Source organism: Pieris napi, chromosome 16 (assembly GCF_905475465.1).
Source record: "Pieris napi chromosome 16, ilPieNapi1.2, whole genome shotgun sequence".
Taxonomy (NCBI): Eukaryota; Metazoa; Arthropoda; class Insecta; order Lepidoptera; family Pieridae; genus Pieris; species Pieris napi.
In genome coordinates, this window is record NC_062249.1 from 1,124,041 (window position 1) to 1,149,419 (window position 25,379).

At 37.0% G+C, this 25,379-nt stretch overlaps 4 protein-coding genes across 6 annotated transcripts; 2 read left to right on the plus strand and 2 right to left on the minus strand.

Annotated features, from left to right (window-relative positions):
• Positions 1-38: 38 nt before the first annotated feature.
• LOC125057532 (60S ribosomal protein L18) lies at positions 39-1,459 on the plus strand. Its single transcript, XM_047661283.1, has 4 exons — positions 39-105; positions 233-319; positions 419-680; positions 1,236-1,459. The coding sequence occupies exons 1-4, from the start codon at positions 103-105 to the stop codon at positions 1,433-1,435; spliced, it is 552 nt and encodes a 183-aa protein (XP_047517239.1). The 5' UTR covers positions 39-102; the 3' UTR covers positions 1,436-1,459.
• Positions 1,460-1,580: 121 nt separating this feature from the next.
• On the minus strand, positions 1,581-4,198 carry LOC125057530 (folliculin). 2 transcript variants are annotated; one of them, XR_007118213.1, is made up of 7 exons: positions 3,780-4,198; positions 3,403-3,588; positions 2,978-3,113; positions 2,403-2,662; positions 2,036-2,213; positions 1,844-1,962; positions 1,581-1,763 (listed from the first exon to the last, which is right to left on the minus strand). XR_007118213.1 is itself a non-coding variant. In XM_047661280.1 (7 exons), the coding sequence occupies exons 1-7, from the start codon at positions 4,044-4,046 to the stop codon at positions 1,625-1,627; spliced, it is 1,269 nt and encodes a 422-aa protein (XP_047517236.1). In that variant the 5' UTR covers positions 4,047-4,197; the 3' UTR covers positions 1,581-1,624. The 2 variants fall into 2 exon arrangements, 1 of the variants encoding a protein (XP_047517236.1); XM_047661280.1 differs by having other exon boundaries at positions 1,844-1,946; positions 3,780-4,197.
• A 2,079-nt stretch (positions 4,199-6,277) lies between these two features.
• On the minus strand, positions 6,278-10,045 carry LOC125057120 (cytochrome c1, heme protein, mitochondrial). Its single transcript, XM_047660600.1, has 7 exons — positions 9,889-10,045; positions 9,539-9,589; positions 8,932-9,080; positions 8,483-8,609; positions 8,008-8,125; positions 7,150-7,331; positions 6,278-6,764 (listed from the first exon to the last, which is right to left on the minus strand). The coding sequence occupies exons 1-7, from the start codon at positions 9,955-9,957 to the stop codon at positions 6,534-6,536; spliced, it is 927 nt and encodes a 308-aa protein (XP_047516556.1). The 5' UTR covers positions 9,958-10,045; the 3' UTR covers positions 6,278-6,533.
• A 452-nt stretch (positions 10,046-10,497) lies between these two features.
• On the plus strand, positions 10,498-24,494 carry LOC125057119 (protein arginine N-methyltransferase 7). 2 transcript variants are annotated; one of them, XM_047660599.1, is made up of 10 exons: positions 10,498-10,705; positions 10,787-11,049; positions 11,115-11,360; positions 11,641-11,819; positions 19,144-19,369; positions 19,824-20,024; positions 20,628-21,187; positions 22,118-22,266; positions 22,870-23,026; positions 24,158-24,494. In XM_047660599.1, the coding sequence occupies exons 3-10, from the start codon at positions 11,141-11,143 to the stop codon at positions 24,263-24,265; spliced, it is 1,800 nt and encodes a 599-aa protein (XP_047516555.1). In that variant the 5' UTR covers positions 10,498-10,705; positions 10,787-11,049; positions 11,115-11,140; the 3' UTR covers positions 24,266-24,494. The 2 variants fall into 2 exon arrangements, with proteins under 2 accessions (XP_047516555.1, XP_047516554.1); XM_047660598.1 differs by having other exon boundaries at positions 10,787-11,025.
• The last annotated feature ends 885 nt before the right edge of the window (positions 24,495-25,379 follow it).

Sequence of the window (25,379 nt, forward strand, 5' to 3'; positions counted from 1 at the left end):
TTGAATGAGATTGAAACGCCAGCTGTCATAACATGGACTGACAGAACTAGAAGTCAAAGTTTGTTATTATCTATAGTCCCTCTTTTCTCTCCGGTTGTCAACATGGTGGGTTTCGTCTGACGAAAAATATTTTTATCAATAAAAATCCCAGTAATTCTTTAATGAAGTGAATTGTTTAAGTGATATTATGGTTAGAGAGTGATATAAAGATGTGTTATCTTATATATTTCAGGGTGTCGACATCAACCATAAACACGATAGGAAAGTACGGCGCACGGAAGTTAAATCTAAGGATGTCTACCTTAGATTGCTTGTTAAGGTATGAGTTAAACACGAATAACAAATTTTCTTTGACTTATTGTTTCCTAACTCTTAATTTATATGGTAAACACATTCCTAACCTATACAATGTTTTCAGCTGTACAGATACTTGGCAAGACGTACTGATGCTAAGTTCAACCAAATTATATTGCGGCGGTTATTCATGAGCCGTATTAACCGTGCTCCTATCTCTTTGTCACGTCTTGTTCGCCACATGAAGAAGCCTACACGCGAAGGTCTGATCGCCGTGGTTGTTGGCACTGTTACCAACGATGTGAGACTTTACACTGTTCCCAAACTGACTGTTGCTGCTCTCCATGTGACAGAGAAGGCCCGTGCCCGTATTTTGGCCGCTGGAGGTATGTACTTTTATTCTTAGAAGTTACCTACTTACTAAATACATATTATTGTTCTTTGTTTACTTCAATATTAACATAAAGTTCTGATAAATTCCATAATTGACTATCTCAAAATTAAAAATATTTTGGTTATTTATATGTATAATGATCATTTGCAAGGAGTTGTTTGACAATCCTTATTTAACCCCTATACTCTTAATTTCATTTTACTATTTATGTAGTTTATGTATGATATCTCGACAGTTTTAAAACAACCTGATTGGTCCTAGACTATAAGATAATAATTAAAAGAGACAAGTACCATATTAGATTATTTAAAAAGTTATATGTGATCAATTATTATTATTCAGAATTATAAAGACATTTTTATTATAAATCACAAAATGTATCACCTTGTTAAAATGTATTTGCAAATCACTATGTATATTATTCTATTACATCTTTATTTAAAAAGCAAAATAAAAATGTTTATTTGCCATTATCACCATAATAGGCAACTGTTATGCTATTGAATCAGGTACTCTGACAAATTTTATAACCAAACTAATCTTTCAGGAGAAATTCTAACCTTTGACCAACTTGCGCTCCGTGCACCCACTGGCCGCAAGACAGTGCTAGTCCAAGGCCGCAGGAATGCTCGTGAAGCTGTTCGTCACTTTGGCCCAGCACCTGGTGCTCCACGCTCGCACACGAAGCCCTATGTTAGATCAAAGGGTCTTGAACGCGCTAGACCTCATCGTCGTTCTAACAAGTAATCTTAATATAAGGACTACTATCTATATCTTTGTTTTATTTTATTCACCTTTATTTAGATTTTAATGTAATATTAAATTAGTATTTAGGTTTTTGGGTTAACATTCTCTTTATTCTGACTATCATTATTGGAATATAAACACATGATTGAATATTGCTTATAAATTTTTAATATCACAGAAGTAGTTGGTCTATTCACAAAATGCTACCATCCAATAGTTAACTAAGATTTCATCATGTTGAGATACCCCTAATATCTTCTTTAAATTTTTAACAGCATCTGCATTTTGACCTGATGCTAGAATTGATGATTTTATAGTTTTTGCTATCCTGAAACATAAATCTTGTTTGTGAAAAGAAGTAATGTTTTTAAATTCAAATCAATATTAGAAAGTGAAATGATAAATTACCCTAGCCATTCCAGTTGTAACGATTTTAAATGCTGGACCAAAACAGCATCACAGAATTTATCATTATTCATAGCATTCAATATTTTGTTCATAAGTGTTGGATCTGCAAATGTATAAACCTTAAAAATTATGTCAAATCAAATTTATAGTAACAAGAAGCATTTAAGTTTTGCGAACATAATATGTACTTACTTTTGAAAGGAAGGTTATTCCATTTGCAACTAAAGATATTTTGACATTCTTCTAAAACACACACATTTAATTGACTGTTGCTTTTACTTATTTCAATAGGTATGTTTCCTTTTGGCAGAAGTGATTTTAAAGCTTCTAATATAGCTTTTGAATTATTTTGTTCTAGAGAGATAACAATCTGTAAGGATATTAAAAAAAATATTTTCCGGTTTAAAGTCAGAGTACTCTATGAATTTTCTAAGGCAACCTAGAATTTGATCCTGGGATGGGCAAGCACCCTAAAATATCAGACCTAACCTTGCAGCTCAAGATAAAAGGGTATGCCTGGCTTGTCTTAATTATTTTATAATTTTATATAAATACTTACTTTTACGCCAGTTAATACACAATATAAGACTTTTATAAACACATCTGTGGCCAATACATTTGCTAGATTCCTTATAGACATTTTCTCATTGCTATCTTCAACAAGGCATGTGTCTTCAAAAATACTCCTCCTAGTTGTTTCTGGTTGTAGCTTATTTAGCAATTCCCGACTTGTGTAAAGAGTCTCTGAATAAATTAAGGCTCCAGTTTTCAACATCCATGTAAAATGTGTATGTAGTCTTTTAAATATGTCAGTGTCATCTGAAAGCATTGACCATACAACACCGTTATTATATTACTAAAAGTTTTTATAGTTAAATCATAAATTTTAGTAAAAAATTCAATTTATTTATTTCAATCACTTCATTATATTTATTTTATATATCATATAGTTAAATTTTTCTTCTGAATTTATATAGCAATCATATAGTAATGGCAATTTTGAATTGATCTTGTCAGGTATAGAAAAATATTCTTAATAACTTAAAGTTAAAGTGAAAAGATTAATCTTCCTAAGTAACTTGGGACTCCAGTTTTGATTTCTTTGTAGTGAATATTTAAGTAATATCCACTCACTAGTCAGTTGCATTAAAGGTCGAGACTGCCCAAAATCATGTCTTCCAGTTTTTAATCTCAAGGCTCTTTGTGAACATATGCTTTGCTCATTATCGTAAACAGTTTCAGCTAGCTGTTGCAATTCGTTTGATATTTTCTGTAAGGAGATAAATATAACACATGCTTTTGTAGATTAGGTTACAGAAAACAAAAATAATTATTTTGTGTATTTTAATTGTTAAAGTAAATATGTGAAACATATATAAGATTTTATGAGTTGAGATAATTATTAAAGGTAAAAGCTAAAAAAATATGTGCTTCAATTTTAAAATTTCTCTGAGTTGATATTAGACAATTTAATTGAATTTTATTTTTTCTCTTAAACTGCCACTTTTACAAAATACTTATGTGCAGATTAAAGACTTACAGATTAATTAAAAAATTACCTTCATATGCTCTGATAAGACTGGTGTTAAATTCAGTAAAAACATTTTATCTTTCATAAGGACAACTATTGAAAATAACCTTTTCAAACCTCTCGCCCGAGTATCTTTCATGTGAAACATGTGGCTCAACACATGTCCTTGGGTTTCACTAAAATATACAATTCCACTGTATTTATCCCAGCTTACCTAAAAATAATTTTAAAAGACGAAGTTATGTCTTCGTCTATATTACTCCTAAATTCGATTAAGACTGGTTGATGTCATAAAGAACTTAAAAGTATTACCTGTAGTCTTCATTATGCATTACAAAACTTTATTCAAGTTTACTTTATAAAAACTTTGTAAAATATATATAAATAATATTGATATTTCCTTACTTCGCAAGTGATACTTCTTAAAGCCGCTTGTCGAAGAAACGCAGTTACATCATCATTTGGCACTGATTCCCTGCTGCAGTACATAATTCCATTATCATCTTTAGTAACTAATACTGTGTCGGGACCAAGAGAAGTACAACCACTGCATTCTACTGGACCCTTAGATGATTCTGTGGTGTGTTGTTCTTCGTCAGTGGTAAAAGTACAAAACAGCGGCCTGGGTCCATGGGCTTCACAGAAGTGACACAAACCAATAATAGCATTCATTATCTTTTAATAAAAGTTATTAATAGTATGCACAAAACCATGTCATCGACCTATTATTTATAAATATTGATTAATTCAGGTCTAAGTTGATGTTTTGTTATATTTTTTATTTGATATATCAGCTGATTTTATAGTGCAGTAACTGCTGACATTGACATATGTCATTATTTATTTTTTTTGAGTTTATGGCCTGGTATCTAGGCCTGGTATCTACCTTTAGGCAAAAAAATTATTGTCATTATTATTAATGAAATGAATCCACAGATATTTAATATATTATGAACACTGCTATGTGCTGATGCGCCTAACTATTAGGTGCGTTTTCCAATTACAGAGCATTATGCGACTCAGTGCCGCACAATGCCGCATAATGCTGAAGCTTAATTGGAACGTGAATTAGTTTTCAAATGCATCAGCAGAGTGCGCTAAGTCAGTGTTGAAAAAAAAAAATGTTCTGAATAGAGTTGGCAACCTCATTAATGTATAAATAATGTGGTTAACAATAATAATTGGTTGAAAACTTTTTACGCTTATTTTAATAATCAAATTATTTCATTAACATTTTTTTACTGAAATAAGAGAAAACCTTTAAAGAATATAAGGTTTTAACAAGCTAAATTAACAGTAAAATATATAGTTTCATGTAAGAAGTTTACATCATTTACGTTTTGAGTAATTTTTTTTAAATGATTTCTAAAAAAATTATATACTTTTTCAAAACCATTGCAATGTTTACAAAAGTATAATCCTGTAAAATAAATTTGTTTACAGATCCGATTTTTAAATAAAATTGTATTCATATTTTAAATGTGGAATATAAAAAAAGTAACTGGGTATTTATACCTTCATCCATACTTATATTTATTTTTTTTAGCAGTTTGAAATAACTTTAATTATTTTTAAAATCTACGACGAAACGAAAGCCTTAAAAATTTTTCAACAATAAATAATATTTACTAACGAAAATTTCGATAAATGCCAACTTAAAGAAAAACACTGGTCAATTTTCTGTCACTGTGTTGGTATTTATTGCGAGAAGCACGGGAGAGCATTCGTTTTGAGAGTGCTCAATTGTGCGAAGCGTTGCTGGTAGTTGGAACATTCAACGTTGAGCATTATGCCGCATAATGCGCTCTAGTGCTGTAATTGGAAAACGCATAGTTCTACAGGAATCTCATATCGTAAAATTTTTATTTGTCTTTAGTATTAATGAACATGTTAGTTATTTGTATGAAGAATTTTGTTATACATCGGGTTCATCGGCAGCAAAAATCACTTGGATTCTAATCAAGGTCCCCCGAGACACCTACATAAACAGTATCATCAAATTCAAGCGACGTAATTCTAAATCCAACCCGGAAAATATGTCATGAAAAAATAAATCAATCGTAATTTATTATATTCATACAAATAAATTAAAACCTCATTCAGAACTAAAAAATGACTTTTAGTTCCGAATTTCTTTATATTTTTTCAACATTTTCGCCAATCATTTGCACCAATTTGATCTTTTATTTTGTGTCACTTGCAGGTCTATTTACATTTTTATCAAAAACATTATACCCCAAACTATTTCTATGAGATTCAATGTGCAATGATAAGGTAGTCTTAAAACTTCGTGACCGAACGATTTTATATACTTCATCTATCTCATATAAGGGCGCAGTATTTTGTTTCACTACTTCAACATGAACCGGGAATGTTAGTCTCGTATAAATAAATCACATCCAACTTATGCTCTTCAGCTTCGCGGTTTTCCTTTATACGCTATATAAAACTTGTATCTTTGTAGTTTTATGTCATATCTCTCCATAAAAATGGTCCTTTTTAATTGGCATTTAGCCATTTAACATATCGTTTACAGACGCACTCAACATAATCTCGCTATTCTATTTCGATCGTAAGCTTAATGTTTTTAAAATAAACATCTACTTGATTACTATTAAATTATTTTTTTTAACTTAACTGAGTAGTTTTTTATAAATCCAATACAATATTAAGTAGGATGTGATCAGGCCTCATGAAATCCAAATTGTTTTTCCGAAAATGCAAACCCAGGACCTCTGCTCCTACCCCACGTAATTATACGTTTCTAATATTGCAAAATTATTTTTTCATTTTGATTACATCATGTCAAGTGAACTAAAAAATACGGGCTACTTCAGCACTATATCTAGATAGAATGTTATAAAACTATACACTTATACATCATATTGTAATCAAAACAACAATTTTTCAATAACTCATTTATTGACTGTACATTGGTTTACAGCTGATACTGGAATATCACTTAGCACAATTACAATACCACTACAATATTATGCCTGTGCTTCATTCAACAATAAATTACATATCACGCACCAACAGTTCGGTAACCAAGGAAATAAACGCCAGATTATAAAATAAATTATTTAATAATATAAACATAATGTAATGGTACTATTGAAAAAAATTGTCTAAAAGGATAGATACATATAGCTCTACATTTTATTTCTTAGATACTGGTTTATAGGCTAGTTTGCGTGATTTGAGTACGGACCACTTGTGTCTCTTGTAGTAGTAGACTACGGCCGTGAGCATGGAGAACATGCCGATGGCTTTGATGGTCATCAGGCGACGGTCATCTAACTCTGGCTCGGCACACCATCTAAGGAAGGTGGAAATGTCCTTGGCCAGCTGGGAGGCTGTGGCTGGAGTTCCATCCGTGTATTCAGCGGCCTAACAACAAAATATCCTATTAACTACTGACAATTGTAGTATAATTAGTAATTACATTATATTTAACTACAAAACAAAACGCAATTTATTCCAGCTGATTTAACCATTAAGTTTACGATACTCCTGTGATAAAACTTTTTAGTAAAATTAATTCTTGAAAAAAATGAGATACAGTTTTGACAACACATTTTATTTTTCAGTCTCCAGGTTATATATGTTTTTTTTTAATTTTAAAATTTATATAAAGTTATAATAAATATATTAATTAACTAAAATTACTTAGCTTACAGGCAAATTTTCAGGCAAATTAAATAAAATTAAAAGATTTTAGATATTTGATGAGTATCAAACTTGGAAATATATTTATAAATTAAATTTAACATACCTCATCAAACAGAACTTGGGCCATAGAAATAGCTCCACCTGGGAAGTAGGGGTTGTAGCTCTGACCCTCTCGGAGTGGAATTCCAGCCGGTGGTTCCATGTAACCAGTTAGTAAAGCGAATATGTAGTCCTCACCACCATGGCGGGCTGATGCTATCAATGATAGGTCCGGTGGGTAAGCACCTGAAAATTTAAAAGATAAATAACATCTGAGCTCTTCTTCCATCACAAAAACAAGGTTGTGATGCTTAGACAAGATGTAACAAGAGGACAAAGCTATAAACTATATTTGAGAATAAAAAGTGTTAAATAAATGCAGTACATATATACATTTTGATTATCACTGACATGATGGCTAACATCTCAGTCAAACTCCAACTTTGCTTGTTGGAAACCAAGTAAAATGTCTGATCAGGTTAAAATATTTTTTTTGTGGTTTTTCCATCAAACTATCCAAGACATATCTATTAAGACAGATTCAATGGATTGTTTGTAACAGAATCTACTAATCATTTATCACAACCATTATTTTCAATCTAGCGAGATCACTTTACTTAGTATGGAGGAAACATATTGACTTATGTACTTTAAGGAAAAAGCCAACAAATTACAATCATTTTTTTAATAGAAACTACAGAATGTTTTCCATACTTTAGTAAAGCATGCTTGTCATTTCTGTTGATACTAATTACTATATTTGAAGAAGTTTTAAATATATTTTTTTCATAATTAATCTTTAATTATTGCTTTTAATGAATTTTACCTGGGTAAATAAAAAAAAAAAGAGTTTGGTAATTTGACCTAGTAGAAACTGCTTGCAAGATAAAACCTAAATAATGCAATATAATTAAACAATTACCGTTGTTGGCAGCCCTAGCAGCGTTTTCATTGGGATATGGCGATGGGAAATAGTCAGATAGTTTGCCCGGCCTTTCAAAGTAGTTTCCTTCATCATCCGGTCCGTCTTTAATCATTACCTGAAATTTTATTTATATCTTATCATTCTGTCCCTAATAATTTTCTGTGTAAGTTGGTATTATCCTGGCAAATTCTCAATCTATTAAGTCATGCAGGCTGAAGTTATTTCTATACCAAATTATATTTTATACTGGAAATTAAAGAAAGGATTTATTCCATATCTACCACAACAGTGCATAGTTATATTTCCATAATTTCTCAATCATAGATGGTATTGTTGTAGTTTTATTAAATAAAACATATTAATTGTAAAACTCTTCCTTCACAATATTAAAAGGTCTGTTAAAAAATATGTAGGAGTAAATACAAAAGTTAGTCCTGTTAAGTACATAATTTAATACACTTCCACAACTTACTTCAGCAGCCTCCGCTTTGGCCTCTGCTTCTGTGTGGGTCACATTGACCAAATTACGGTACGAGATGTACTGTAGTGAATGGCATGCTTTGCACACCTGCTTGTACACTTCATATCCTCGACGTACGCTGTGAAAGTAATAATCCAATAGTAACTTTACATAGCCTTGTGAATCAAAGACATTGGTTGACAGGAGTCATTGATGCATTACATTTTATCTTAAGGATAAGGAGATACCTATAGAGACATTTTTTATTGGGATTATGAGGACCAAGTTTTATATACTAGTTATTTATTTAAAAAAAAATAATTTTATGAAAAATATATGTCAAGTAAAATATATGTAAGTACAAGTATGTAACAACCCATCATTAATTTAATCTTAATAATAGTGAGCAGATCCTATCTAGCAGATCTACCAAACTGTAAAACCAAACACAATATTCATACCTGGCATGGTCAAGAGACTTAAACCATCCATCATGAGCCCATGGCTGATGGTATGGGTGGGCCTCGGAACCTGTTGCCTGAACAGATTGCTCTAGAGCAAAAAGTAATGCTCCTACGCCTCCGCCAACTACACCTAATGTGGATAACCACTGTAATAAAAATACATATAAACCAATTGAAAATGGGTTTAAGGAAATATAGAATTTTAAAACAAAAGGGTAAATGATAAATGGCTGAAATATTGATCCTGTGAAGTATGTTACACTAAAAGAATTATAACAACTGCTCTTGAATCCAATATTAACTAATTAAATTTTGAAATATATTATTAACAAATAATGTTTAACCTAGTATTTGCTACATTTATATTATTAATTTCAACTTAATAGATACCTACACCTTAAATACCAAATATTTATTTTTTGATCAAATAAAAATTTCTAAAAATATATATTTTTTTGAATATTATATGCATTTTTGTAATAAGAATGAGGAAAATTGGTATTTTAGAGACAATCATTTCCAGATACATGATATTTATTTCATTTACTTATCAAAGAGAAAATTCAATAAGACTTATGTAGGAGTAGGAAAACTGTTTACGTACCAATTTTCTACTTTTAGTCCATCCTTGAGCACTAGTGGACAGCTGATACACCTGAAAGGGATGATATCCATTAGTTTTGAAAACTTATTACATAATGTTATGAAGGTTACCTCTGTTCCATTTAATAAAAGGGCATTTTGAAACGATCTTCAGACAAACTAACTATGCGATCACGATACACCAAGAGATACTGCGGTGAAGAGTAATCCCCAAAAAACGTTAAATACACGGGCACCCGAGATCGTTCTGCATAATTTTTGGTTTCACTTTTGACACACCCGGATCCCATAAAACGGTATTTGTCGCAATTTTAGCACCAAATAGAACAACTACAGCTATTGTTTTAGTACCTGGGGTGTAACTATGCCATAATTTTTCAAAAGTCGTGCCCCACAAATTCTGCCTACGGCGGCCGCCATGATATTAAACGTCGTAATGAAAGACGATTCAACTGACAACTATTACCGCATTGATCATTTTTTTGACAATTACATCTCATAGACTAGTTTAAAGTATCTTAAACACAATCGTCTGTAACTGATACATAGTTCGTTTAAAATCTGTGTTGGCGAAAAATCTAAATCAAGTATACTTGAAGAATGTTACAGTTGTAAAATAGGAGATACTATCCTACTCTACCAAAATTCGTCGGTAATCCATGGATTAAATTTTTTGCGATTATACCGCCTGGCATAATCGCTGTTTTTTATAGATGATTAATAGATTTGTAAACTCGTATATATATGAAAAAAACATATTAATCTTACAATAAAAATTCTCTCTCATCAGTCATAGTAGTTGGAAAGATCAGAATATGTTATTCATATAAATAAAACCGCCCTAAAATCTTATAAGTCATAATCTATGCTTATAAGTACATTATGAGTTTGAGTTGATATTGACATTTACTCTATGATTGACATTTGACTGTTGGCTAATCAAAACATGTTATTTTTAATCTTAACAGTTAATGCCTAATGGTCATATGAGATATCTACGATCAATTTTGATTGAGCATTTGGGTTTTGGTTATCTTAATGCATTTTTAAACTATTTGTTATCATTATAATAACTTGTATAAACAGACACGATGTATTTGTTCTTGTAGATGCAAACAGTTATTTGTAAAAAAGTTTGTAGTTTAGTAGTTTCATCCTTCTTTAAAAGGTAGGACCGGCGTTTTTCTAGAATTCAAATATAACGTCAGAAAATTTCACCATAAACTAATTTATACAAATTTGCCCCTAGGTTTTACAGTTTTCAAAGCATTAAAATGCAAGTGTTTACTCAGAAGCGCAATCCCCTCACTGGTGGTACAGAATGGGATGTTCAACACGATGATTACGATTATCACCAAGAAATAGCGAGGTCGGCTTTTGCAGATATGCTTCACGATACTGAAAGAAATAAAAAGTATTATAGAGCATTACAACTTGCTATAGAGAAGATGCACAATGATGGAAAAAAGGCGAATGTGTTAGATATAGGTTAATTTGTATAATTTATTCTATGTACGTAGTCTGTTTCATCCTCAACTAAACTCAACTGCATAATAAGAAAATAATCTCAATTACAGGAACTGGTACCGGGCTCCTCTCTATAATGGCAGCAAAATGTGGTGCAGATACTATCACAGCCTGTGAAGCATTTAAACCAATGGCAGAGTGTTGCCTTAAGATATTAGAAAGGAATGGAGTTTCACATAAAATTAAAGTAATACCTAAAAGATCTACTGACCTAACAGTAGGTGAAGACGGAGATATGAATCAAAAGGCTAATATATTGGTCACTGAAGTTTTTGATACTGAATTAATTGGCGAAGGTATGTATTTCTATCCTAAAGAAAATAATTTTTCCCGATTCTTTGTAGCATTTTATTATTTTCTACTTGCTGATATTTTTGAAATATGATGTTACTTTATATAAGTGAAAGAATTTTGAAAAATTGGTTTGTAATTGTAGTGTTTCTCCAATACAGATTTTTCTTTTTATAATATTTGAAGTGTGAATATGGCGTGAATATAGGTGATATGGATAATGTGTTATGAATGATTGTAAACATATTTTTAGTTTACTATTGTTGATTCATTTAAATTTTACAGGAGCTCTATCTACATTTGACCATGCACATAAAAATCTATTGGAGGAGGATTGTATTGTGGTACCAGACTCTGCCGTGATTTATGCTCAAGTGGTTGAGTGCCCAACACTTCAGAAGTGGAATAAACTGAATGATTTGGCAGATGACGATTTAGAGATTATGCTGAGAGCTCCAAGTAAGGTAAGCTTCCGTTCTAGCTATTAAAGTTAAACTTGTTGACACATAATATTATATTAATGCTTTCTTGTAACGAGACAGACCTTGCATTGTCTGAATAAGGGAGCATTCAAGTATTACGTCCCGCAATCTTTGGACATTATTAACACCCCCCCCCCTCCCCATGTCACGCGCCGTAACGTTTTTCTGTACCCAATAGTAAAATGTTTCGTGACCACCAAAGTGACTCTTTATACATAACCATCATGTGGTGGTTTCGACTGGAAAGTCGAAAATAATATTAACAATAACGCGCAAATCAAACCCTGTCCCGCATCGTAACGTTTTACAAAATGACCCCCCTCCAAATTCGTTACGTAATACTTGAACGCTCACTAAAGCTGAACCATTCGAAATCTGTTCATGTTGATTTTACTAATCCGGCACAAAAATTTCATATCCTAATACAGCTAAATACTTGGGCATGACCATAGATGCCAAATTGCATTACAAAGAACATGTGAAAAAGAAAAGAGATGAATTAGACGTATAAGTACAAATAAATAGACTTGTTAATAGGAAGGCCATCACCCCTGTCAATACATAACATATAGCTGCTTCATAAACAAGTAATAATACCTGTGTGGACAGCAAAGAGCAATTGAGAAATAATACAATGGTTCCAGAACAAAGTGCTTCGGAACATTGTCAATGTACCATGGTGCATTAAAAATGAAAGTATCCATGGATCTTAATGTGGATACTGTTCTGATTACGGTGAAACGGTTTTTCTTAGCTCACTTAAACAGGCTACTTAACCATGTGAATGCTGAGGCAATCCAACTTCTGGATTCAACAGGAACAAGACGCCTAAAGAGAACTAAATGTTTTGAGTTAATAAAGCTAGTGTAGTGAATATAAGTGCAAGTACGGTACACAAACATATTGTCAAAACATTATGGAACACTAAGACTTAATGATCATGACTTTTTTTTTTTTTTTTTTTTTTTTTACTTGGGGAAATGCATTGCGCATACCCCACCGCGGTGCGACTGCTTAGTGCGGGAAGGTTATGTGGGACTCGCGAATGTGCATACCCACTAAAACCCCAAGGCGCCACCAACAATCGCCTTAGGCGGGATGCGGTAACAGCAGAGCCTTATCCGCTTCCCGACATGCGATGCGGCGGTTGTGTCCGCCTCTCCCCGCCCATTGTTGATTTGTGAAGATACTTGACACAGCAAGTATCCTTCACAGATCGGGCCATACGCTTTTAGGAATAGCTAGGGGAGATCGGGTCCAGTGCTTGCAGGGATGGATCACCATCCCTTCTTTTGAACGCATGGACCCCTGCTTCCCCGCTTGGGCACTCTTTAGGTGGCGAGGATTTGACGGGCCTGCGGTTTCTTTCGCCGCCGCGGACGGGTTCCGGGACAAAGCTCCCTGGTTCTTCCCGCTTCTTCTTTGACTTTCATGACCGACTCGCAGAAATTATAGAAGATTTTCCACGAGCCGTCATTTCCTGCGCTCAATATGGCTTTCACTACGTTTGGCAGTATTGCGTCCTCGCCCTGGAGGGCATCTAACAAAGGTCTCCTTTCCGCTTCCCATGCTGGGCAGTCCCTAAGTGTATGCAGGGCGTCGTCCCGGCTGTCTCCGACACAGTGGTGACAGGTTGGTGACTCCTCACACCCTACTACTTTGTGCAGATAGCTACCAAAACATCCGTGTCCGGACAGCATCTGCACAAGTCGATAGCTGAGGTGACCCCAGCGCCTCTTTACCCAAAGTTGAAGCAAAGGTCTGAGGGCTTCGGTAGTATATTTACCGGCACTCGCATCCGCCAGCTCTCTTTCCCACTCTACTAACAATTCCTGGTCTTCTAAGGCTCGCCACGCGTTTAATTGTTCCAGTGTGGGGTTATCCCCTTTTTCCCGAGCTTCGGCCCTCCTCCAATATACTTCGCTAAAAGCAGCCGCATCGAGATGCCATGGCGCGGTACCGGCTATAACACACACTGCGTCATAAGACACAGTGCGGTACGCCCTCGCAACCCTGGCAGCGACCACTCGCTGCGACTGCCTGAGTATTGTGCGATTGTACCCGGTCAGTTTGTCGGCCCATATGGGACACCCGTACAGTGCTTTTGCCCGGATCGCATTTGCGTATAAGAGGCGACACCCCCCACTCGGCCCGCCGAGGTTTGGCATTATGCGCGAGAGCATGTTTGCGGTGGCGGTGAGCTTAGGGGCAAGTGCCACGAAGTGTGGTCTGAAAGTCCACCGTGGGTCAAGAATCAGCCCAAGGTATTTGAGCGTAGTACCGACCCGGATAGCTACTCCGCTGACGATGATGTCTACGTCTTGAGGTGGAGCTTTTCTGTGGCCGTAGAAGCATATAGCTTCTGATTTCTGAAGGGCGACAACAAGGCCGAGCTTCTTGATTTCAGAAACCACCCGAGCTACTCCAGCTGTCGCTCGGAGGCGCGCTTCCTTAAAATCTTCTCCAATAGCGACCACGAGGGTGTCGTCTGCATAGCATATAGTTGACACTCCAGGGACTAGTTTCGCTCGCAGCACCCTATCGTAACCTATGTTCCAAAGAAGGGGGCCAAGAACCGAGCCTTGTGGGACGCCGCACTTGATGAGGTGACTCCCTATGCCATTTTGTTTCGGGAAGATAACACGGCGGCCGTTGAGGTACGATGCTACACATTTTCTTATATAGGCCGGTAAGCCGTGGTGGCGTAAGCCGTCCGCGATACAGTCCCATGGCAAGGAATTGAAAGCGTTCGCGATGTCTAACGATACCGCGAAAACCACTCTGCCCCGTGACACCTGCTCCTCGCAGACGCTTCGCAGGCGCGCAATTGCGTCGATCGTTGACCTATGTTTCCGGAAGCCGAATTGAGCCTTATGTATGTTTGGTCCTATAGTTTCCAAATGATTGTAAATCCGACCGGCAATAATACGCTCGAAGAGCTTACCGGCTTCATCTAGGAAAACTATAGGTCGATACGCTGATGGTGACTCTGTAGGTTTTCCACCTTTTTTTAGAAGAACTAGCAACCCAGTCTTCCATGTCGACGGAAAGAGGCCATTTCTAAGACATTTCGTGAGTAGGCCTCGAAAGCGCATGTCAAGACCAGCGTCGAGGGCCAGAGCTAACACTCGTCCGTGCATGCCATCGGGACCAGGTGCAGTTTTTTTAGTGGTCATGCGTGTTATTGCTGTCTTCAGCTCCGAAGGAGATACTTCAGACACTGTGACACTGTGTTCCGTGGTCGTCTCATGTGGGGAGCTCAGGGCGTCGCGTTCAGGAAAAAGTTCCGCAACCACTGTGCTGAGCAGTTCCGGCTCCATGTTTTTCGTGAGTGGCGGGGCCCACGAGCGCAGCTTGTTTGTGACAATCTGATACGGGCGTCCCCAGGGATCCCGCTCCAGGGTGTCAAGCAGTTCTTGCCATGCTTTCTTTTTTGCTTCGGCGATACCTATTCGCAGCGCCAGTTTTGCATCTCGGTATACGCTATATGCTTGTTTTTCCTCTTCTATGCGAATTGGTCGCCTTCTGCGAGTCCTGGTGTAGCCTCGACGAGCTGCTACACAAGCAATCCGCAACTGGGCGAGTTCTGCCGACCACCAGAATACACTGGTCCGGTGAGCTCCAGGGCGTCTTCTTTGCATTGCAGCATCCGCGATGCAAGTCATTGCGCCACGAAACCACTCTGCCTCTTCCTCTGGATCTACGGAATTCCTCGTGGGCTGGACACCTGTGAACCCCAGGCCACAGACTTTGCATTCAGATCCCCAGCGATGATTAAATGTCTCGGATGGCTCCATTGCACCAGGCTTCCCAGTTCGTTCAGGAAGGCCTCAAATTCAGCCAGCGAGCGATTGGGGGAGAAGTAGGTACTTGCGATACACATATTGCTACCCAACTTTGCTGCCACATAGCCGTGGCCTTTTCGAACTGGGCCAATGAAGGGCGAGCCATCTGCCGGTGTAACGATAATTGCGGCCAGACCGTCGAGGTCGCCAACCCAGTTCGTTTTTTCGGGTATTGTGTAGGGCTCGGAAATTATACCAATGTTTATATTCCACTGCGCCAGACTCTGGTACAGTAGGTCTTGTGCAGCAGCGCAGTGGTTTAGGTTGCTCTGAAGAAACCGTAGGGCCATGTTATTTTGCTGCGGTTTCTATAACCTCCATACGCGCATTGTTGCGCGGAGACTTTGCGGGCGTCTTTTTTTTTGGTGACGAGCGGCGCCTGGGTACCCTCACACTGGGAGCTGTGCAGCTGTTGCCACCTAGCCTGTGATCCGCTTTCCTACCGGGCTCGTCGCAGAGTAGGCACTTGGGTTTTTCACTGCAGGAGGCTGCCCTGTGACCGGCTTGACCGCAGCGAAAACACAGTTGGCTACGATCAGTATCGGACATGCAGCGGCTAGCTACGTGCCCGATTTGTAAGCAGCGAAAACACCGTAGCTCTCTTGGCTTTGCAACACTAATATTTGCCGCAACCCATCCGACAAAGAAACGCCCCGCTAAGAGTTTTTTGGCGGCCGTTACGGGGCAGTTAGCCCACGCTGCGCCAAGACCCGATCTATCTTGTCGTATTCGGCTGATCCTTATTTGATCAGCCGGGCACTCTCCCTTCGCCGCAATCGCCTCGCGCAATTCATCCGCTGTAATAGAGTCGTCCAGGCCAGAGATGCGGACATCGGCGCATCGGACGGGCCGTGTAATCTTGATTCCGCTGTCACTCAGTACTGTTTTGAGTCGGTTGGCTAAGGTATCGGCTTTTTCCCCACTGCCGGCTCCGGGGATCTGAATTATCGTGGCTCCTGTTGCCGCTCGGCGAAACTTAACGCCCTCAATTCCAGCCTCCTTCAGATCTATTTTAGCCCGTGCTTCTTTTAGGGCAGCGGCGTAGGTAACACCCTTAGCTTCAGCGTCTTTAGACAAAGTGAGCACAATTGCAGCGGTACGAGGTGCCTTTAGCTTGGGCAGTGTCCTGGGTGGGGGCTTTTCAGCCTTCGATGTTGCCGACTTTGGAGCTCTCACATTTTTTTGCGTCGCCGTTGCCGCCTTTTGCCTTTTTTTAGTAACCATCGTCCAATTTTCTTCATTGGTGGTGGTCAGCGAGGGCCAGGAGTGTGGCAATACAATGGCACTAGCGGGAGAGGAGACAGGTGTATTTCTTTCAAACATTTCCATTCTCGGCGCGTTTGCCAAACGGTTTTGCTCATTCTTTCCAACGGCAAGCGTCTGCACGGTTGCCTTTCCCCGTTTTGTTTTCGAAGCTGCAGCTGACTTCGGTGATTTGGAAGGTGGTTTCGCCTTACCTTTTTTGCTCTTTTTACTCTCAGTCGGAAGGGGAAGGGCTGGCGTCTCCAAGTTGGGCCTTGACCCGTGATCCTTAAATTGAGCATTGATATGCTCACCTACCTGTCGGAGGATCCCGAGCCTCCAGTTCGTCTACATTGACAGCTGGGTGGTCCTTCGGAGCTTGCAAGATCGACCTCAGCTCGCGCATCTCGCCTTGTAGTAAATTAAGTTGTGCACGGAGGCGTTCATTTTCTAGCTGCAGAGCTTGAGTTTCATCCGACAGCGTTTGCACGGCCAGATTATCAGCATCCGTTCTGATTGCTACAACTGCCTTTTTAAGAGCGGCTACAAAGGTACCTTTTAGGTTCATAGAACACCTGGCCACTTTTTCTACGGCAGCCAGGTTTTCTTCGATGCGTCTTCTGGCGTTTCCAACCGTACCTGTCTCAGTGGGTTTCTCGTTAAGAGCCGCGAGTTCCGCCTCGGCTTCACTTTCTCTCTCTACTCTCCGGGCTCTTTGGTATCCCGCTTTCGTGCGTTCGTGCGAAAGAATAGGGGTGTCGCTGCAGCTACTCTCCTCGTCATCCTGTCTCGTTCTCTTTCGGGGTCGCCAGAAGCGCGACTTCTCCCCTGGGGTGCAAGGAGCCTCACCTAGTCCTCGAGGACTCTGTTGATTGTGTGTCGAGCTTATGCTTAACATGGAGCTTGTTGAGTCTGAGCTCATATTGTCAGCCATCGCGAAAGGTCCAGGTTGCACTTCGCACCGGTGATGGACATGAAGTGCGCTGGACGATCTCATTGCTTTCCCTTATTGCGATCTCTCCTTGTGTAGAAGGTGTTGCAAAAGCGCCTGAGCACTCATCCAACCGCCCGCTACGATCCGTAAGCTTGTTCATTATTTCCGTATTATTGCCAGGTCGTGAGTTTTTGGGATCTATCGCATGGTCGTGGTCTGCCCCCAGAATACGATGCGGACCGGATGCCATGACCACTTGGTCATGGGAGGGATTTGACCCTCCTGGGGTAGTCTTTACTTTTCCGTTACTTTCCATGCTTTGAGGTGCTTTTAATTTTAAGGAGGGGTAGCTCCCCTCTTTGGTGCCCTAGTGACCGGGTTTAAACCCCCCGGTCATGCATCCCATCGCCGGGAACCAAAACTTGGGATTCAGGTGACCTGTATACGGACAAAGTATACATAGAGATACACGTTGTAGTAATAATAAAAGCGCGGGTACGGCAGACCAATGTAGGCCGTGGAAGGGTCAGCCACGCATAGGACGCACAGTATGAGTAATCGTTTGTCCTCCACCTTGGCTTCGCATGCAACGAAGCAGCACAAGAACATTATACAGACGGACGTAAAACACCACTCTCCGCCAGCCCATTCAAGGGAGGAGGAAACACAGATACAAATAACACCGATACAAGTACACACCGTTGCCGGATAAAGGGAAGCGGGAAATACAAATAACGAGCACGCACACAACGCTCCACAAACCAGCCTGTTGAGGAGCAGGGAACACATTGAGACACGAACAAGACAAAACACAAAGCGCCGAAAAACGCCCGGACAGCTAAAGCGCCCTCTACCCGGCCGCATCTCGCGTGGTTCTTCTAATGAGAACCTGTCGGGAGCGGCTAATAACGTCGTGGTGGTCCCATTTGCTTTCCAGCAGCACATTCAGGCGTACGCCCCGTGCCGCCGGTACTGAGCCCTCCCGCCACGACAAGGCTGGACCCCGCGGAACTACATAGTTCCGCGGTGGGAGGGATGATCATGACCTTAGTTTAAGCTAAGCTATTCACTAGTATTGTAGAACATTAAGTCAACATAATATTACTTATTGGCCATAATTATTGTATAGGCTAGGTTGTAATTAATGTAAAGTCACACTCTTTTTTGTGAACTTTATTTTAAGAAAAGAAGATGCTGAAATTTATGAACAGTCACATTTAGATATTTAAAATGTTTGGCCTGGAAAAACCCTTTACTACATAGAATGCTTAATTTTGAATTGCAGATGAAAGATTGTGGCGGTTCAGCAGCAGTTCATGATATTCAGCTATCGCAGCTTCCCCGTCAGGCTTTCAAGGAGATATCAGATCAGATACCCGTATTTTATTATGATTGGTCCGGTCGTTCAGCAATTGATAAGAAGCGAACTGTGAAACAACAGTTTAATTCAATGATAACTGGGAATGCGCAAATGGTGTTTATGTGGTGGGAACTTAATATGGACATGGAGGGTAAAAAATTTTATTTTATTTAATATATAGTATGCAACACACAAATATATAACACGAAAAGTGTGTAGATACATAATTTAATAGCATAATTACAGATACCGGCAAACTTCTTGAGCTATAAACCAGGGAGTGTTTGCGCATCGTACAAACTGAATTACCAATCACGCGATCGACACGTCACTCACCACCGTCGCCGCCGCGCACCACCGCCCTCCCCCCCTCCCAGTAATACCTTAAAATCGCTTCTGCGCAGGCAAGGACATTTGTTCAAGATGTTTGCCGGTATCTATACAAACAAAGAAATGTTTCTGTCAATGAAAAAAAAAATAGTTTTTATGATTTTTCTTCTAAAAGATTGTGTCTTAAAGGATTCCAAGATTAATTAAGTGATTTAAATATAACTTTTATATATATACCCCATAGGGTTTATTAAAGTGTTTACTTTTAATTTCAGGCAAAATAGTAATTAGTTGTGCACCTTGGTGGGGTCACCCAGATGCTGACCTGTCGTCAGAGAGGCCCCAGGACTCCATACCCTGGAGAGACCACTGGATGCAAGCGGTCTACTATCTTCCACAAACCATGGCAGTTACAAAAGACCAGGAAGTCACCCTGGTCTCATGTCAGGATGAGTACTCACTGTGGTTTTATTTACGTATGTGTTTTATTGTAGAATTATCTACTTTTTTTTTTAAAACCCATCTCAAAACCTGAAAGGTTTCGAAACTCGACATATACGAAAGTATCAATTAAATCCGTAAAAGCTTTATCAATCAATGAGGTAACCAAAACAAAATAATAACATAAAAATGTTTAATTATTACAAATTCGAGAACGGCTGGACCGATGTGTTGCATTGTCTCTATCCGGAGTAGCCTTCAGAATCCAATGTATAAAATAACTATACAAACATAATATAGACGAAAAAAAAATACAATACAAAATGTTCGTATCTGTCAAACATTTTAAACATATTTATTTTAATGTTATTAAATGAAATAACGTTTTTAAATAATGGTTTGGAATCGACAAGATATATCCACAATTTTGATTTCAAGAAGGTAAAATAATATCAGTTTTGAAAATGGATTTTACCTTTGGCGGTATTAAGTATAAAAAAGTATTTATTATTTTATTTTACTTTGCAAGGAAAACAATTTTCATTTATTTTATTGATAAATACCTTAAAATAGGACCCATCTTCTACCCATCGCGATATTTTTATATCGATGTAATATTAAAACAAGATTTTTCGCAGAAAACAACCAAACCCAACCAAAAAACTATAAAAGGCCAATATGCGAATGTGGTGTACATATGGCTCTATCGAGAACACACGTTTCATACTTAAATGACGGAAGACGAAGTAAAAAACTCCTTGGACAGATTAAAAAGGAACTGTCAAAAGATTCCATAGTGTTAGACCTCAATGGTAGCAGCCTCCTCGGTGTTGCCGCTGCGAAAATTTCAAAATTCGTCTACATTTTGGAACCTATGCAGCTACATATCGGTATACTAAATGATTACATACAAGAAAACGCCATAGACAACGTGAGAATAATACCAGAGATTACAAAGGATGTTCTCAGTGAAGTGACGAATGTTATCTGTGACCCGAATTTCAGTTCGGCGATATTGCCGTGGGAAAATTTAAAAGTTGCATATTTATTGCATAAATATAAGTTGGAGTCTGTGTGTTTGCCTGACGGTTGTGAATTTTGGGCGATGCCGGTGGAATTTAATGATTTACATAAAATTCGGGTTCCTTTAAATGTGTGCGAGGGCATTGACATGACAATATTTGATGGACTTGTTGAGGTAAGTTTTTAATAAACATCATTTATTTACATTAAAAAAAGGTATACTTTAAAAACTAATATAAAAAATACTCTAAACGTATACTCTGAGGTTCATTTACTCACACTTACCCGTTTCTAGGTTACAAAGTTACAGAAGGGTTTGACTCACATATAGAGGTCTAAAAAACTATAGAAAACAATAACAGACACACATTTGGTTTGAATTAAATAACACTCCCTCGAAATTTGAGAATGAGTCTTAAATAGCAAAAGCTAATCTCAATCTCAACTATCAATTTCACCTTTAGGGGTTTTACGCATGAAAAATGACTGTCACTTTTACAGCCTTAATGGTTCTCACTTATAGTGGTTTTAGCAGAGCGGGGACCCAGTAGGCGGTACATAATCTCATTAATAGAGTTTTATCGCTTAACCAGTTGTCACTTAGGGAGCGTTCAAGTTATTACGTCACGCAATTTTTTGAGATTATTAACCCCCCCCATGTAACTCGCCGTAACGTTTTTCAGTACCCAAGTACAATACTGTACTCGAGTATAGTAAAACGTTTCGTCACCACCTAGTGACTCTTTAGTTACTGTTATGTGGTGTAAATCGAAAATAATATTAACAATAACGCGTAATTCAATCCCCGCCCCGCATCGTAACGTTTTACAAAAGAAAGTTTCGGAGGAGTATGGGAACGAACATTGTGACACGAGAATTTTATGTGTATAAAGACTATACAGTAATGTTATAACTATGGAAATACATATTTAGTACATGACATCTCGTTTACAATGACTTAATTTTTTATTAATATCTATCAAAAGAGCGTTTTATCAAAAATTAATTTGATTTCGCGTGACGCTTCAAGACAGCTAAAAGATGCAAGCTATCCGGAACATTTTGCTTATATCAAGCAAGTATTCAGAAACATTTTTTTGTTCAGAATTCTCGATTAATAAGCGATGCCGAGATCGAAGAACAGCCACTATGGGAGTACCCTTGCAAGTGCCGAGGAAGTCCACGGAAGCTGGCAGAGATCAACTTCAAAGACCTTAATACTACCATGGCTGGAGATGGCGTCTTTGATATTGTGTAAGTGTAAAAATATATAATTCATAAATAAAAGAATATTCGCAAGCAGAAGTAAATTGATCTTAAAAAAGAATTTAAAAATTAAATTTTGAAAAACAATTTCTATCATATAAATCACGTATAGATTGAGAAACTTTTTACTATTTTACAGCATGTGTGTTCATTTAATAAGTGTGTGTGTGTGTTCTCTACACATTTCTTGTAATTATGAAAATGGATCCATGGAAAATGGTCCTTTAATTTAATTGCCATTACCATTGGACTTACTTTCTATGTACACATTTAACATTCGCTCGAACGGTGAAGGATAACATCGTGAGGAAAACGGCTTGCTTTGACCCAAAAAGTCGACAGCGTGTGTCAGACACAGGAGGCTGATCACCTACTTGCCTATTAAATTGACATTTGATCATGAAACAGAAATATTTCAAATAGTTCAAATTTCATCAAAACTTAGTCGTTTTTAGATATTTGGGGAAATTCTATAATTTAGATTTTTCGAGTCGATTTTTTTTTTAAATGACATCACAGTTATTGCATTATCAATAAAAAAAATGAAATATAGACTGTCACAATATTGTTCTTATAATTAAATATTTTTAGAGATGCATCTGATGGAAGCCACAATATAAACGGTTTTGCGATATGGGCTATGTGGATAGTTGGCGGCAAGCAAATGAGCGCCGGCCCAACTGATGTGCCAATGCTGGGCCAACTCGTGGAATGGGACATGCACACGAGGCAGGCCGTGAAGATATTGGTAGATATTTTTTTTTTAATAAGAAAGTTTGTGACTAATAACGCAATTAATACATTTTAAATATCTGATACTATATCAAGTATTTAATAATTTATATAATGAATTGTTTTGAAATACTTTCAATGTAATGTTTTAAATACATAATTGAAATAGTCTTAAATATTTCATAATAATGTAACTTACGTGGAATTAAAAAAAATACTAAAATAATTTACAAGTTAAACAAGTATTAAATAATCAATACTTTTTTTAATATTTAAAACTTTTTATAATGAAATATTTTTAAATCGAAAAAAGTGCGTGCGTACATAGTTACACATGTCAGAAGTGACAAAGTTGGCAAACTAATTTTTAACTCTTGTTCATATTTATACAAATCTAAAACTTTAGATTTCCGAGACTGGTGGAGGGAAAAATGAAGATATGTTAGGAATTTAATGAATTTGTTAAATTAAATTGTCATTAAAATATTAAGTGTCGAAAATTAATACCAATAATAAATTTCATTTTTTAAATTTATTTCTTCGATACTAAAAACACGTGGCATTTTAATTTACAATTTGTCATTTGAGATTTCAATAAATTATTTTGCATAAAATATAAAGTACTAATATTTCTTAAATTCTGTTTACGAAATTTTAGTTTTAAAAATAGAATTTCTATAAGGTAATTCCCCCTTATTGCTCTCTCTTTTCTTCGACAAAAAGGCTGCACATTTTCGTGACGCTAATATTATTATTATTGCGTTTCATCCGTAAAAAATTTACCCTCATGCGCCTAAAGACGTTTCACTTTAAAAATTTAAAAAATTCAATACTTTTTGAAATATTGTGTACCATTTTAAGTATTTAAAACATTAAAAGTATTTAATGAGTTAATTACGCGCGGTAAACTAGAGACGAGTTTGGTAAATTCCCATTTATAACCCAGGAACTACTGGTTTGAATTAAAACACTGTTTGTGTTGAATAGTCCTTTTATTGATTACTATTTGGTCTATATATTGCAGTTTCTAACAATCTTGTCACATTCACTCATTTATACCTTATATTACCTTGTCCTGATAAAGCGCATATATTGATGAAGCATTTATCCCTAAATACTTCATTGGGGCTTTGGTTTTTTTTTTCAGAAACACCCACAAGTACTAAACAGTACGGACAAGTGGAGTTACCAAGTTGTCTGCGATTTGGAGAAGGGACAATTTAACCTGTCAATAGATCTTATTAATAAAAAGTAATCAAGAGATTTCCGATTTATGATTATTAAAAAATAATTACATGATAAAAAATAATGATGGAAGGTGCGCGTGATGAGCGTGAACAATGATTTATGTTTTTATACATAACCTATGTAGATGAAATTTTTGTTGCATATACAGTCTGTGGATTCTGGTTTTAGTAAAGTTTTCGGTATCGAATTCAATAGAAACTCTTTACTGTTGAAAAAAAATCTAGAAATATCTAGAATTTTTTTATCTTGACATGGCAATGACATGAATAAATATTTTTACTATTGTTTATATTTGTTTTATTTTTCACGTTTATATTTATGAATATACGCTCCGTGTAGATTACATATTTGTATATGTCATACAAAACATAGTCAAATCGATTTACAACTATACAACATATAGTTTTTTAAGGTAGGAACAAAAGTCTGGTCACCAACATACCTAATGAATTGGCCAATGAAGCCAAACAAAAGTTTTAATTTTCTTTTTTTTCTGGAATAGTTTTAGAGAAATTTAAATAAATTACTGTCATTTCTATGCCAAAACGCCATGTTTAGCCATTTCAGACATCGATAAAATTTTCAACAAGATCGAAGCCAGGAACGATATATTTTTTGTCCTGAATAACGTAATTACAAGCGCCTTAAAAAGAGCAAATCGTGTATAATGTTCTTTTGTTTCCTTTTATCGTCCCTTTTCGAGTTTTACCTAACAGTTATACTTTTATTTAAGAGAGGAAACGGAGACAAAGGGCCGGCAGGGTCTTTAGATTCATACATAACAAACAAGTGTTGCCGGCCTATTATTAAGGTTCTACTCACGTATTTGTAATTACAAATACTATTTTATTATTAAACTAGCTGACCCGGCAAACGTTGTTTAGTTTAATTATTTCTAGGAAACATTTTTTTAGTTCAATAAAAACAACTATCTACTGTAATAAAAAATTGGGGTTGATCGTAGAGGGGTGAAAATTAGGGGTTGTATGTATTTTTGTATTAATAAAAAAATAAGTATTTGGGGTGGACACCCCTTATCACTTAGGAGTTTGAAAGATAGATAGTAGCCGATTCTCAGACTTACTGAATATGCATAAAAAATTTCATAAGAATCGGTCGAG